General features: G+C 48.7%; 1 protein-coding gene across 1 annotated transcript in view; it reads left to right on the top strand.

Annotated features, from left to right (window-relative positions):
* The first annotated feature begins 4623 nt into the window (after positions 1-4623).
* SEC62 (SEC62 homolog, preprotein translocation factor) overlaps positions 4624-15712 on the top strand; it is a 106680-nt gene continuing 95591 nt past the window's right edge. The window contains exon 1 of the mRNA XM_063916212.1: positions 4624-4767. Within this exon, the coding sequence (XP_063772282.1) occupies positions 4732-4767 (36 nt within the window). The 5' untranslated portion in view covers positions 4624-4731. The remainder of the gene's footprint in view (positions 4768-15712) is intronic.

Consider the following 15712-nt stretch of genomic DNA (forward strand, 5'->3'; position numbering starts at 1 on the left):
GAGTGATGGAGCTGCAGCAGAGTATGTCTTATGACATACAAAAAAGCTGCAGTCCTTGAAGTCTTGAAAGTTTTCTTTCTTCTTTTTAAGCTATAATATGGGCTGCAAAGGCAGACCCCCGTTTATTGCCTGCTTACTGCATGGCACCAACTTACAAACTGAACTCCTGTGCATGGAGGCGGGGTTATAGAGGAGGCGGCGCTGTGCATCTTGGGAACAGTCAAAGCTCTGAGCCTGTTGGTGCCTCGGATCAAGATCCTACTCTAAACCCCAATGTTAATCCTTGTGGAGCCCAGTGTACCCCCGCAGCAGAAACACCCTCTGCACTTCCGTGTCGAGGATCATCCCCAGAAAAGACAATCTCCTTGTCAGCTCCAAATGGGACTTTGGAAGGTTCAGAATCCAACCGTGTTCCCTGAGCAGAAGAGTCGTGAGAACAATGGACTGTAACAGCGTCTCCCTGGACGACGCCTTTATCAGTAGATCGTCCAGATATGGGATTATGTTCACCTCCTGCCTGCGGAGGAGAACCATCATCTCAGCCATCACCTTGGTGAACACCCTCGGTGCTGTGGAGAGGTCGAAAGGCAGTGGCTGAAATTGATAGTGACTGTCTAACTGTGCAAATCAGAGATAAGCCTGGTGTGGCGGCCAAATCGGAATGTGGAGGTACGCATCCTTGATATCCAGGGATACAAGAAACTCTCCCTTTTCCAGACCTGAAATCACTGCTCTGAAAGACTCCATTTTGAATTTGAACACCCTCAGGTAAGGGTTCATTGATTTCAAGTTCAAAATCGGTCTGACCGAACCATCCGGTTAGGGTACCACGAAAAGGTTTGAATAATAACCCTTGTTTTGCATATGAGGTGGAACTGGGACAATGACCTGTGACTTTTCCAATTTTAGGATGGCTTCCTGTAGGATAGCCCTGTTTGTCAGCAAAGCTGGCAAGCCTGATTCAAGGAAACGGTGAGGTGGAATTTCTTGAAACTCGAGTCTGCACCCCTGGGATACAATATCCTGTACCCAGGGATCCAGGCCGGACGACACTCAGACTTGGCTGAAACTTTTGAGTCTCGCACCCACCAGGCTGTCCTCCAGGCTGTGTGGTCCACCGTCATGCTGAGGTTTTTGAGGAACCAGAAGCAGGTTTCTGGTCCTGGGAGCTTGCGGGTGCAGGCTTTTTGGATTTTGCACGACCACCTCTAAAGAAGGTGGTAGTAGGCTTGAACTTTTTTGTCTTAGTGGTCTGAAAGGCCTGCGACGCAGATGAAGAAAATGGTTTCTTCATGTAAGGTGTAGCAAAGGGAAGGAAAGGAGACCTACCCGCGGTTGCCGTGGAAATCCAAATAAAGCCTGACCTGTGTAGGGTAGGTTCTCCACACTTCTCCTGGATTCCGCGTCTGCAGACCATTGGCGTAGCCAGAGTCCCCTGCGAGCTGCGACCAACATGGAAGATATCCGTGCAGTCAGCATACCCAAGTCCTTCATGGATTCCACCATGAACCCTGCAGAATCCTGTATGTTACGTAAAAACAATTCAATGTCACTTCTATCCATTGTATCCAAATCCTCTAGTAATGTGCCTGACCACTTTACTATGGCTTTAGAAATCCATGCACAGGCAATAGTGGGCCTTAACGCCACACCTGAAGCAGTGTATATGGATTTGAGCGTAGTGTCAATCTTACGATCAGCCGGTTCTTTTAACGCGGTAGATCCAGGGGCAGGTAAAACCACCTTTTTGACAGTCTGGAGACTGATGTGTCAACTATGGGTGGGCTTTCCTATTTTTTTCTATCCTCCTCAGGGAAGGGAAAAGCAACCAGAACCCTTTTGGTGATCTGGAATTTTTGCGTCGGGTTTTCCCAGGATTTTTCAAATATAACGTATTTATAACGTATAAATTCTTTAGACGCAGGGAAGGTCAGCAAGGCTTTCTTATTGTCAGTGAAGTAAGCCTCCTCAACCTGCTCAGGTGGCGGGTCAGTAATGTTTAACACATCTCTAATGGCCTCAATCATGAGCTGCACCACCTTTGCAAGGGATGCCGCCCCCCTTAGCACGTCCCCATCACCGTCTGCAGTATCAGAGTCGGTAACCGTGTCATCTTGCATAATCTGGGCAAGTGCACGTTTCTGTGGGAACATGCTAAGGGATTTTGCCGGAATAGGAACAGAACCTGACCAAACTACCATAGATTTCTTTAACACCTGAGTTTCAGTCTCAGTATGTGCTACCCTATTAGAAATTTGAGAGATCATTCCCTTAATGGAGGTTAACCACTCAGGCTTAACAATAGGGATCTGAGACAAGACATTACATTCCTGTGTACATGGAATGGATTCTTCCTTAGAGGAAATATACCCTGCAACATATGACACAGAGGCCCACATTCCGAGATGATCGTAGCTGTGCTAAATTTAGCACAGCTACAATCAGTCACACTGACATGCGGGGGGATGCCCAGCACAGGGCTAGTCCGCCCCGCATGTCAGTGCCGCCATAGCAGAAGTGCAAAGGCAGTGCACAGTCGCGATGCCTTTGCACTTCAAGAGTAGCTACCGACCAGCGCAGCTTTAGCGTGCTGGCCGGGAGCTACTCGTCGCTCCCCGGCCCGCATCGGCTGCGTATGACGTCACGCAACTGCTGTTGGCCGCTCCCTGCACGGTCCGGCCACGCCTGCGTTGGCTGGACCGCGCCCACGAAACGGCGGCCTCGCCCCCTCCCGCCCAGCGACCACCTCTGCCTGGGGATCGCAGCCCAGCTATGGCCTTCGGCCGTCTGGCATGCGCCGGCGCACTATGGCGACGGCGCAGTGGGTACCCGTTCGCTCGGCTGCGATAAAAAGCCGCGAGCGAACGGGTCAGAATGACCCCCAGAGTCCCTAGACATGGCTATGGGAGATAGTAAACACCCACACACACAGGGAAATGTCAGACAGTTTCCCCAAGTATGCCACAGAGAGACACAGAGATTGGAGCCAACCCACACACAGCGCTTCCTGAGTAGATATAACACAACTACCCAGCGCTTACTGTGTACCTTAATAGACTACACAGAATTTTCACAGCCCCCCCTCCGCCTTCTACAACCCCCTGGTACCGCACAGGATAGCTGGAGTTTCTTGGAGGGACAGCTCTCCCTGTCAGCGTCTGTGTACAGGAACTGCAGGCAGGAAAATGGCGCTGAATGCTGCTGGATCCGCTCTGAGAAGCTCCGCCCCTGAACATGGTGCTGCTTCCCGCTCTTCACTTTCTTTATACTGGCCTGAGGATTATCGCTGGCAGTGTTACCGAGCTCCCTGACAGCCATGCGACCAGTGTAGGGTAAAGGCGCTGGCTATGGGCGCCCCTCAAAGTGCCGCACTATGTACCGCTGAGCCACGGAGCGCAGTTAGTACTGCGCTCCCACCCTGTTGCCGCCAGCTTCACACCGGCTCCCCGCTTGCAAGGGGGCCGGTGACTCACTCGCCACCGGAATCTTCTGGCTCTGTAAAGGGGTGGCGGCATGCTGCGGGAGTGAGCGGCCGCCTGGGGCGGCTAACGATCAGCACCCTAAGGAGCTCAGCATCCTGTCAGCAGAGATAGTGGCTCAAAACCCCGCTTTTCCACTAGCTCAAAAAACACAGGTAAATGCACGGGGGCGCGCATTTACCCGTGTTTTTTGCAAGTGGAAAAGGGTAAACCCGGATCAAGTGATCCGTGAATCCTACCCGGCTATTTACCTGGGTAGGACACAGGAATGATCCGGGTAGGGTTGTAGTGTAAACGGGAGCCGTGTCGATGCGACACGGCTCCCGTTTACACTGTATGGAAGGGCGGCGCTGGGAGATCATGTGATCTCCCTGCGCCGCCCCTGCCGCGTCACTAGAAGCGTCACCAACCCGGCATATGCCGGGTTGTGACTGCTGATGGGAAAGGGGCCGAGCACGGGTCGCAGCAGGGGGCAGCTCCCGTGTCAGGCTCCCGGCTGCGACCCGTGCTCGTAAGTGGAAAAGGGGTAACTGTCTCATTAAGCAGGGAGGCTGTTGCCAGCAGCCTCCCTGTGCCTATACTAACTCTTATAAAAAAATAAAACCAAAGAAGCTCTAGGAGCTCCTCTAGCTGTTACCGGCTCCTCCGGGCACATATTCTAAACTGAGTCTGGTAGGAGGGGCATAGAGGGAGGAGACAGCCCACACTCTCAAACTCTTTAAGTGCCAGTTGCACCTAGTAGACCCGTCTATACCCCATGGTACTAATGTGGACCCCAGCATCCTCTAGGACGTAAGAGAAAATACGATTACACTACTTGTGATTTTATGGCTTACCATGTGGACTCGTCATGATGAGGGCCTATTTTGATATTGTACTGTTAATTCCTTTAACTCTCTGATATATGCGTGTGACACATGTAACGCAAGTTACAGAGCACTGTATATGCCATTGCCTGACAAGTGTCTCCAGTCACAGGGATTTGTATGATACGTGTTACAGTATATTATGTACAGTATACTACATACACTGGCTATATGTGGTACCCCAGCCTTAACTGTGAGATGATGTGATGATGAGTACCTAAGCCCTCCTGTAGCCGGACACTACAGTACAGATACACAACACCAGTCCCCGGGAGCGCGCGTCTGTGTGTGTGTGTGTGTGCAGTGTGGTATGCGAGCCTCCAGCCACGTGCCCGCCTGCTAGCCCCGCCCATCCACGTCACCAGACAGCCGGGCTCGGGGCAGACATGGCGGAGCGGAGGAGAGTGAAGAAGCGGATTCAGGTAATTATGATTCGGAGAAGGGGGTATCTCTCTGGGATCGCCCGTGTCACAGCCCCGGACGGGCAGCGGAGACATGTATACGCGGGGCTGGCTGGCCTATAAGCAGTGTATAGATGTCTGCTGCCCCTATCACCATGGCGGACGGCTGAGCAGGAGGCCCCGGTCATGATCTGGGATTCCCCCTGTGTGGCTGCGCGGAGCATCCGGTGCTGAGGCCGGGGAGGGATGGCTGCAGCTGCCCTGTGGCATGGGGGGAGGTGAGTGCCGGTCAGTGCCTGGGAACAGCTGTCACCCCCTCCGTGCGGTGTGCGTGTGTGTGCTGCCTGTTGGAGGAGGATGCGGGGAGAGGGGGCAGTGCGGTGCCCGGGGTGCTGGCAGCTGGGGGGTGGTGGGTTCAGACACACTTATGTTACAGCCTGGTCTCTGCTGCTGGTGGTGATAGCCACTGGCAGGCGTGTGCACACATCGCAGGGGCATGGGGAATGCCACACATATATGGCAGCATGTGTGTGTCTGTGTGTCCCAGTATAATCTGCATGTGTGTGCCTGTGTGTCCCAGTATAATCTGCTACCTTGTTCTGAAATATGTTACCTCACATATATATCTGTGCTAGAAATACACCATAGTGTACTGGGAATAATTTATAGTGCCAGAGTTTATGATTTACTGCGGTATTGTGATAGATATAATTATATGGACCTGGTTTTTGTGGCTAAAATGTAAATACTGTATACTGTAGGCGCTACTTTAAATATTTAAGTGTGTACGAGTCGATATATATACAAATGTACTCTAAAAACAGATGTACAGTACATTTTAAAAATGTTCCTCACTTTCTGAGCCATTGTCAGTCATTGATTATTTTATGTTTATGTAGTGCAACCAATTTCTGTAGTGCTGTAGAAATTTGTTATTTAGATCATGAAAAGAATCATGAGACGTATGTGTTTAAAATTTGTGTTTCGCTGTCATTTGTTTACTCTTGGTTTATGAACTGCCCAGACGTCATCGATAACAGTGTGCTAAGAGTAAATAGTCTTCTGCTACTGGAAACGCCACATCATATCCTGTTATAACTGTGAATGTTATGAGTAAAACTGGTCATTCAGCGGATGGATGGTTTTTACAAGCATTGTGCTACACATGGTCCATGACCACTCTCAGTAGGATGTTGTTACATTGCCTGCAATCGGGATCCTGGCGGTCAGGATGCCAACGCTGGAATCCCAATGACTGACAATGCTGCCAGCCAGAATCCTGGCTAACAGGGTCTATTCGCACTCGTGGGTGTCCACGACACCCACAGAGTGGAAATAGAACCTGCAGCGAGCCACTGAGTCCGCAGCATGGCGAGCACAGCAAACCCGCCACAGGTGCTATTCCCACTTTATGGGTGTCGTGGATACCCACAAGTGGAAATCTGTGGGTCAGCATTCTGTCTGCCGGCAATTTAATTGCTTGGGATCCCTGCGTCTGCATGATGACCGCCGGGATCCTGAGCAGCGGTCACTTGACCACATCCTGTATAGCCTGGTGGCCTACACAGAAACTGAGGTATATATGATCTCAATGTGACATTAAGGAGAGGAGCAATAATGGAAAAAACAGCTTGACACACAGCACTTTGAAAGTTGGTGTTCTGATCATGCTTCTGCGGAACTTGACTCTGGCCAAGTTATGCATCAGAACCCAACTTATAGGCCCTACACACATGCCGATATCACTGCACGATATGAACGATCTCGTTCATTAATGTCGGCTGTGCATGCAATCGTCCATATTTGCCTGCACGTCTATGGAGCCGGGATCGTCCATATTTGCCTGCACGTCTATGTAGCCGGGTGACGGGGGGAGTGAAGAAACTTCACTCCCCCCCCCGTCACTGCCCCCCCCCCCCCCTGCTGCCGGGTCGGCCGTCGGGCACCTCGGCGGCACATCGCCTAATGTGTAGGGCGCCTTAAAGTGACTGCTCTACAGAGGAATCTAATTGAGGCAGGATGTGGTCCAGGTGAGACTGTGTTTATACCACGTATTCCCCTTAACCCCAACATTTTTCCTTTTTAATTCAAGTGCCTGCAGTTTCCTGTAAGTGTCTGCTTCGTTATGACGATCAACAAGTTGCAGGGGCAAACGTTCAGGGCTGTAGATATAGACCAGCTGCTTCTCCCATGGGCAGTTCACGAGTTAGTAGCCCCAAGCATATTTTTGTGTTGATCCCTGAAGGAAAAACTACAAATATTGTTTGCAAAGACATTTTGTGGTCAACGTGTACAATATAAAATATTATAATACAATATTAGATGGCACTACGGTCTTTGTAAAATTAGTTCCGCTTTGCAATAGCAGATATCCACGCGAGCGAAGCTGCGATCAAACGCTAATTGTTTTTTAAAGTTAGGTTGGTTATTATACATTCACTTTTAGTGTTGTACCAATTTTGAAACTCCTCTTTGTAATGGAAAACATGACATTAACCTTATTCTTGGTTTTCCTGTTAGTTAAAATAAAAAAAAATAGACTGAAGCTTGGGTACACACTAGATGATATTTTGGGCAATTTGTTGATTTCTTACAGATTAGAAAAATAAATTGTCCTCATTGTCCAGTATGCACGCACTAGCGCGTGGGCCATATGTCGCATCTTCAGGTTGGTCGTACATGCATGTCAATCTGAAGATATCGTTTGCTGTGCCATGCAGGGTAATGAAGGATGGAACGTACTGAACAGATCGTTCCATTCTGTCTATGCAGTTGGTTAGAGAGTAGGCATAATATTTAATTTTGAGAATCCATTTTTTTTTTCTATCTTATCCCACGCTGAAGGAAGCTCCTGAAGAGTTTTCTGCATTTATTTTCTATGTTTGTTATTTTCAGGCAGGGCTGGTTGGCACCAGCCTGCCTGCTTCGTGGGACTTAGGAGGGGGGGCAACCTCTTGAAGGGTTCCCCGCTGACAGGACACTGAGCTCCTCAGGGAACTATTCGCAAGCCCCACCACGGCAAGCGTACATTCCCGCAGCACGTCGCCACCCCTAACAGAGCCAGAAGAATGAAGAGTGGTGAGTACTGAGCCGGCGTCCCAGCTAGCGGGCTGCCGGCCATTATGGTGGCATGAGGGTACGGAGACGCACAGCTTCTACACGGGGCGGAATGCGTCTCCGGACACAGTACAAAACTGCGTCCCAGTACACTGTACACAGTACCCATACTGGCACAACAGCCTTAAAACGGTTTTCTCTCCATCTTAAGCACCAGATTTCTCAGCCAGTATAAAAAAAGTGTGAAGACAGCGTGCCATTGAAGGGGTAGGGCTTTACTATGAGAGGATCCAGCAGCTCACCAGCGCCATTTTCCCGCTGCAGTGGACACAGAAGCTGACTGACAGGGACGCGCAGCTCCACCAGTGTGACTCCAGATTACCTCAGCGGTACCAGGGAGTCATAGCAGGGGAGGGGGAGCGACTATTAGTGTACTAAGTCCCCGAGTATTTAGTCTGCAACCCGGCTAAGCTTGGCATTAGCGATAAGGGCGCAGTGGGGGCTGACTCCAAACAACTCTCCTTGAAGGACTCTTTGTGGGTTAGTTGGGCTTTACCTTTCCTGTGTGTGTGTGTGTGTGTGTGTGTGTGTGTGTGTGTGTGCGCTGTCACATTACATTATGTCAGGCAAAGAGTGTCTCTCTTGTACCACAGAGTGTTCCTCTTCACCTGGGGCTCACAGACTAACAGGGCTGAACCGGAATGGGTTAATTCTCTTAAGGCAGGCATGTCCAAACTGCGGCCCTCCAGCTGTTGAGAAACTACACATCCCAGCATGCCCTGACACAGCTTTAGCATTCTCTGACAGCAAAACTGTGTCAGGGCATGCTGGGATATGTAGTTTCACAACAGCTGGAGGGCCGCAGTTTGGACATGCCTGTCTTAAGGGAATGATCTCAACTCTTTCTACAAAATTGTCCCGCAATGAGAGAGAGACGCAATACTTAAAACAGACTGTGGATGAGTTTATGAGCAGAGACTCAGTCCCCAAAACAGCGTCTCAATCCTCTCCTATTTGTCCGCAAAAGCGATCTCTGGCCCATATCCTGCAATCTGACTCTGACAGGTCAGACATGGAGGAGGGGGAGGTGAACTCGAGGGGGGAGGATGCAGCTCTGTCACAGGGAATAGAGGCTCTTAAAGAGGCTATCAGAGATGTTCTGCATATTCCCGATAAGGTCTGAAGAGTGTGAGGAATCTTATTTTAATGTAAAAAAGAAGTCCTCAGTCACTTTTCCTGTGTCAAAGGAATTGAATACCCTGTTTGAAGAACCATTGGTTAATCCTGATAAGAAGTTTCAAATGCCTAAAAGGTTGCTCTCATCTTTTCCTTTTCCTCTGGAGGATAGGAAAAAATGGGAAAATCCACCAATAGTGGATGCATCAGTCTCTAGTCTGTCACGTAAAATTGTATTGCCTGTTCCTGGTGCAGGCTCCCTGAAAGACACGGCTGATCGTAAAATTGAGACTACACTCAAGTCATTGTACACTGCTGCGGGGGTGGCTCAAAGACCCACTATTGCATGTGCGTGGATCAGTAAAGCCATTGCTATATGGTCAGGTAACCTAATTGAGGGGTTAGATTACTTATCAAGGGGGGGATGTTGTCTTACTCCTGCAGCATATACAGAACTCTGCAAACTTTATGGTGGAAGCCATAAAGAAAATAGGCGTGCTTAACGCACACACCACCGCTATGGCAATGTCTGTACGCAGGGGCTTGTGGCTATGCCAGTGGACTGCTGACGCGGACTCCAGGAAGGTCGTGGAAGGCCTACCATTCACTGGAGATGCCTTGTTTGGAGATGAATTAGACAAATGGTTCTCCACAGCTACTGCGGGTAAGTCTACGTATCTTCCTTCCTCAGCCCCCCAACCAAGAATACTTACTCAGCTTCTAAGTTAGTCGTTTTGGACGGCTAATTCAAGGGCAAATCCAGAGGTGCTTCTACGTCCTCCAGCGGCGCAAGAGGTAAACCACGCAAACCAGCAACAGCAGGTGCTCAGGAACAGAGCTCAGGCTCTGCTTCCTCAAATATTTTAGCATAACGGTGGACCTCAATGCCTGGAAGGCTGTCAGGTGGGAGCCCGACTACAATTCTTCAGTCAGATCTGGTCAAATTCGTGCCAGGATTCCTGGGTCATAAATCTTATTTCCCAGGGTTACAGACTGGAGTTCCAAAAACTCCCACCTCACAGATTCTTCAAATAAGGCTTGCCAGTTTCACAAGAGACAAGTATAACTTTACAGCAAGCCATCCAAAAACTGGTACAGACTCAGGTCATTGTTCCAGTTCCATCTCATCTACTAAACAAGGGATACTATTCCAACTTGTTCGTAGTACTGAAGCCGGACGGTTCAGTAAGACCTATTCTGAACCTCAAATATTTGAACCCATACTTACGGGTGTTCAAATTCAAGATGGAGTCTGAGAACAGTGATATCAGGTCTGGAGGAGGGTGAATTCCTAGTGTCTCTGGATATCAAGGATGCGTACCTTCATATTCCGATCTGGCCACCTCATCAGGCTAATCGCCGGTTTGCACTACAGGACTGTCAGTACCAGTTCCGGGCCCTGCCATTTGGTCTCTCCACGGCACCGAGGGTGTTCACCAAGGTGATGGCAGTGATGATGTTTCTACTCCGCAAACAGGGAGTGAATATAATTCCGTACCTGGACGATCTGATAAAAGCGCCGTCCAGGGAGATGTTGCTGCACAGCATTGCTCTCTCAACCAAACTCCTCCAGGATCACCGGTGGATTCGGAACCTTCCGAAATCTCACTTTGAGCCAACATGGAGGCTTCCATTCCTGGGAATGATACTGGACACTGAGTCCCAAAAGGTGTTCCTTCCGTTGGAAAAGGCATTGGTAATCCATCGATGGTTCGGGATGTCCTGAAGCCAACCCGGGTGTCTGTGCATGTGTGCATTCGTCTTCTGGGGAAAATGGTGGCCTCTTACGACGCACTTCAGTACAGAAGGTTTCACGCAAGACCCTTCCAGCTCGATCTGTTGGACAAATGGTCCGGATCGCATCTTCACATGCACCAGAGGATCCGTCTGTCGCCAAAGGCCAGGATCTCCCTTCTGGGGTTGCTACAGACTTCTCACTTCGTCGCAGGATGGAGGTTCGGAATTCAGAACTGGATTCTGTTAACCACAGACTCAAGCCTCAGAGGTTGAGCAGCAGTCACTCAGGGGGTGCAGTTTCAGGGAAAATGGTCAAGTCAGGAAGTCATCCTTCCAATCAACATTCTGGAACTCAGGGCCATATACAACGCCCTTCTGCAGGCCTCGCATCTTCATCAAGATCGGGCAATTCAGGTCCAGTCGGACAATTTGACGGCAGTAACGTACATAAACCGACAGCAGACGAAAAGCAGAGCATCAATGTCAGAGGTGTCAAGAATTCTCCTCTGGGCAGAAGGAAACGCTGTGGCGTTGTCAGCGGTCTTCATTCCGGGAGTAGACAACTGGGAAGCAGACTTCCTCAGCAGACACGACCTGCACCCGGGGGAGTGGGGCCTCCACCCGGAAGTGTTCAGGTGCTTGACAAGTCGATGGGGATATCCACAGATCGACATGATGGCCTCTCGTCTCAACAAGATGCTCAGGCGGTATTGTTCCAGGTCGAGAGACCCATAGGCGGTGGTGATAGACGCCCTGACGACTCCATGGGTGTATGAGATGGTGTACGTGTTTCCTCCACTTCCACCGATCTCAAGAATTCTAAAACGAATATAAAGAGAAAAGGTTCAAGCAACACTCATTGCTCCGTACTGGCCAAGAAGGGCCTGGTATGTGGACCTTCTGGAGATGCTCCTTGAAGATCCATGGCGTCTACCTCTTCGCGAGTATCTTCTGCAGTAGGGCCCATTCGTCTATCAGGACTTACCACGGCTACGTTTGACGGCATAGAAGTTGAACGGCTGATTCTAGCCAGGAGAGGGATCCCTAACAAGGTTATCCTGACTATGCTCCAAGCCAGGAAGGGGGTAACGTCTAAGCATTACCATCGTATTTGGAAGAAATACGTCTCTTGGTGTGAGAGCAGAAATTATTCTGCGGTGGAATTCATCTGGGATGTTTCCTGCTTTTTCTGCAGGCAGGCGTGGATGTGGGCCTGCGTCTGGGCTCCATAAAAGTCCAAATTTCGACCTTGTCCATTTTCTTTCCGAAACAGTTGGCTTCTCTTCCTGAGGTCCCGACATTCTTGAAATGTGTTCTTCACATCCAACCTCCCTTTGTGCCTCCCACGGTGCCTTGGGATCTCAATGTGGTGCTGCAGTTCCTCCAATTGGACTGGTTTGAACCGTTACAGGAGGTGGACGTAAAATATCTTATGTGGAAGACCGTCACACTGTTGGCCTTGGCTTCAGCAAGACGTGTGTCGGAGATGGGTGCTTTGTCTCACAAGAGTCCCTATTTAATTTTCCATGAGGACAGAGCTGAACTCAGAACTCGTCAGCAAATTCTTCCTAAAGTGGTGTCTGCGTTTCACATCAACCAACCTATTGTGGTTCCGGTTGTCACCGACACCTCTGCTACTTCAGTCTTTGGATGTTGTGAGGGCTTTGAAGGTGTATGTGAAAAGAACAGCTCGTCACAGAAAGACGGACTCGCTATTTGTTCTTTATGATCCCAGTAAGATTGGGTGTCCTGCTTCAAAGCAGACAATTGCACGCTGGATCGGACTTACTATCCAGCATGCTTATTCCACAGCAAGTTTGCCGTGTCCAAAATCTGTTCAGTCCCACTCTACTAGGTCGGTGGGTTCTTCCTGGGCGGCTGCCCGGGGTGTCTCGGCTTTACAGCTCTGCCGAGCAGCTACTTGGTCAGGTTCGAACACGTTTGCTAAGTTCTACAAGTTCGATACTTTGGCCTCTGAGGACCCTCAGTTTGGTCAAGTTCTGCAGGAACCTCTGCACTCTCCCACCCGGATTGGGAGCTTTGGTACATCCCCATGGTACTAAATGAACCCCGGTATCCTCTAGGACGTAAGAGGAAATTGGATTTTAATTACCTTACGGTAAATCCTTTTCTTGTGGTCTGTAGAGGATGCTGGGCGCTCACCCAGTGCTTCGTTCTTCCTGCACTGTTACTTGGTTAAGAAATGTTTGTTCAGCCATTGCTGTTCCTATTTCAAGTTTGGTTAGCCTGGCTTTCTTTTTGGTGTGTGTGTGTGTGTGTGTGTGTGTGTGTGTGTGTGTTGGTTCAGAATCTCACCACTATTCTTATCTATTCTTCTCTCGAAGTGTGTCCGTCTCCTCGAGAACAGTTTCCTAGACTGAGTCTGGTAGGAGGGGCATAGAGGGAGGAGCCAGCCCACACTATCAAATACTTAGTGCCCATGGCTCCTAGTGGACCCGTCTATACCCCATGGTACTAAATGGACCCCAGTATCCTCTACGAGAAAAGGATTTTACCGGTAGGTAATTAAATTCTATTTTCAATGCCAAACATGTAAAAGTGCTGCTGTCCCTATGGGGGCAGTTAAATTCTTGGTAATGATTCGGGGTATCCCATCTACACGCATCATATCTGTTCAGTGTAAGAGAAAATGTGTGATATTGGTTGCTACAAGATGCCGGCAGCCAATCTCCTATCATAAGGCAGTGCACGGTATAGGTATGATATATGTATCTCCAATTACAGGGCACTGTATGATATATGTAAATTAAGTCACTTTATGTGTGCTATGCTTGTTGTCTTCTACAACCAAATGCCCAGAGAACAAGCAGTGTGTCTGCACATGCCTGTTTACAAGCTCCGCTTCCACATCCACTTCGTCCAGACAGCCTGTGTCGGGGCAGATATGGCGGAGCAATAGAGACTTCAGGTAATTATGATCAGCATGAGTTTTCATCTCTTTGGATATATTTGATAATCCCAGCTGGGGCAACTTTGGTATGAATACATGACACCAGCTGGCCAAGAAGTAATGTATAAATAAGTGATGGGTGCTGGTATCATGCAGCTAGAAATGAGCTGTATAACATTTGGAGGCTAAAGGAATATTGTGCAGGGAAGGGCATCCCCTTCCTGGGACTGGGTACAAGTGATTCGGTAAGCTACCGACAGCCAATGTAAGAAACGACAGAGCGGAGTAGCAGCAGAAGAACGTTTTGCAAGTAAAATCAGTCTGGCAGCTGCATTCAAAATAGATTCTAGTGGTAAGTCTTTTTAGGGGAAGACCAGTATGGAGGCTATTGTAATGGGTGTGATATCCAATGCCGGCACGTCACCCCGACTTTTAGAATGACGACAGGACGCTGGGTAATTAATTTACCTGCCCCCTACACTAACCTGCCTAGAGTGGTTGCTAGGGCAAAGACTCAGGGGGGGGTGGTGGCAAAGGCTACCCCCTTCTAGTGCTTAACCCTAACACCCCCCACAGTCCCGAGTCCTAACCCTCACCCCAATAGTTACCATCGGGATGTCGGCAGTCGGTGTTCCGGCGTCGGCCACTAGACCGCTGGCATCCAGCCAGCCCGGATGCTGACGGCATCCCATTGCAATAGTCAATGATGGATATAATAAGTGCATGAGTTGATGTTTTGCGTTGTTTTGTGTGAGATATGTTCATATTTGGAGAAAGATTGAATGTGAGAAGTAAAGAACTGTTCAGATTCATGGATGACACCTAGGCTCTACTCTCCCAGAAGTTGCAAGAGACTCCTATTTAATTTAAAAAAATTTTGGGTAGTCCCCCGTAAGAGTAGGTAGATATCATCTTGCATCCAACCTGCTTCCTAGCGAAGAGGGCGGGATTGGGAAATAATCACATGGAGTCTCGCTAAATAACCCTCCCCGTGGACCTGTTCTAATGATGTGAGAGCCCGGCCTGCGCCCTGTAGTGGGCAGCATCATCTCCTCTCCGGGCTTCTTCCAGAAAGGAAATTGAAAAAGTAGATAAGCACATGTACAAAGGCAATAGGCTTGAGGGGTAGGGTCTATTGTAGAGATGTAAGCGGTAATTTCTTTGAGTGGTGGGAGTATTATTAGCTCGTTTTTTATTAAATATTGAGCTTGAGGTGGTGGGAGGACAGCAAGATAATATAGCAGAAAGGCGGTCGGTAACACATGAACTTACACAGAGTGTGAGGATAAGTAAACGTGGATATCCTCTGCATAGCAATGATGCTGAAGTCGTTTGCTATTGGTTTTCCAAGTGAAGTGGTTTAGATACAGAAGAGCAGAGGACCTAGCACTGAGCTTTGTAGTACTCCAACTTTTTAAGGGAGCACAGCGGAGGTAAATACAAAGAACTAATAAAACTTTAATGGTAGACCATTCCTCTGTTAGTGGTCCAGTAATTCCTGGTTTAGTACACAAACCAGTTGTTTCTGGTTGATTGGATAATTTTTTTGGATTATAGAGCAGTAAAAACATAACTCTGCTTTGAATGGCGCTTCATTGCTACAGAGGAAAGAAGTAAATATGCCATAATCTTTCCTGTGCAGCATGGTCTCTGATATGTCAATCACACTTGTGTACTTCATAGATTAAACACCAGGTGCTGTAACGGAGTAATTTCCCTTATAATTTTCCTTTTTTGTTTTCCTTTTATTTTATTTTATTTTTTAATACCAGAATGTGAAGTTGAACAAGGTCAAATTCTAATTGAAATAAAAAACAAAACCTTACAGTTCAAGCTATAAATTAGAATCTCAGTAAAAAATTTTGAAAACACCATTTTTAATCATTTTGTTTCATGTTTGTTTGACCACTGATGCTTTGTGCTTGTCTATAGTAAAGAGGGGGTACACACGGGCAGAGATGTTTGCGCTGAGCGAGTGTGTGTGTGTGTGTGGGTGGGAGGGGGGTGCGACGATGCTCCCTTCACCCATCGGTGAAGTGAACGATCTAATTAGGTGGCCCACTTGCAGGCCAATCTAGAACCTGT

Source organism: Pseudophryne corroboree, chromosome 4 (genome assembly GCF_028390025.1).
Source record: "Pseudophryne corroboree isolate aPseCor3 chromosome 4, aPseCor3.hap2, whole genome shotgun sequence".
NCBI classification, from domain to species: domain Eukaryota; kingdom Metazoa; phylum Chordata; class Amphibia; order Anura; family Myobatrachidae; genus Pseudophryne; species Pseudophryne corroboree.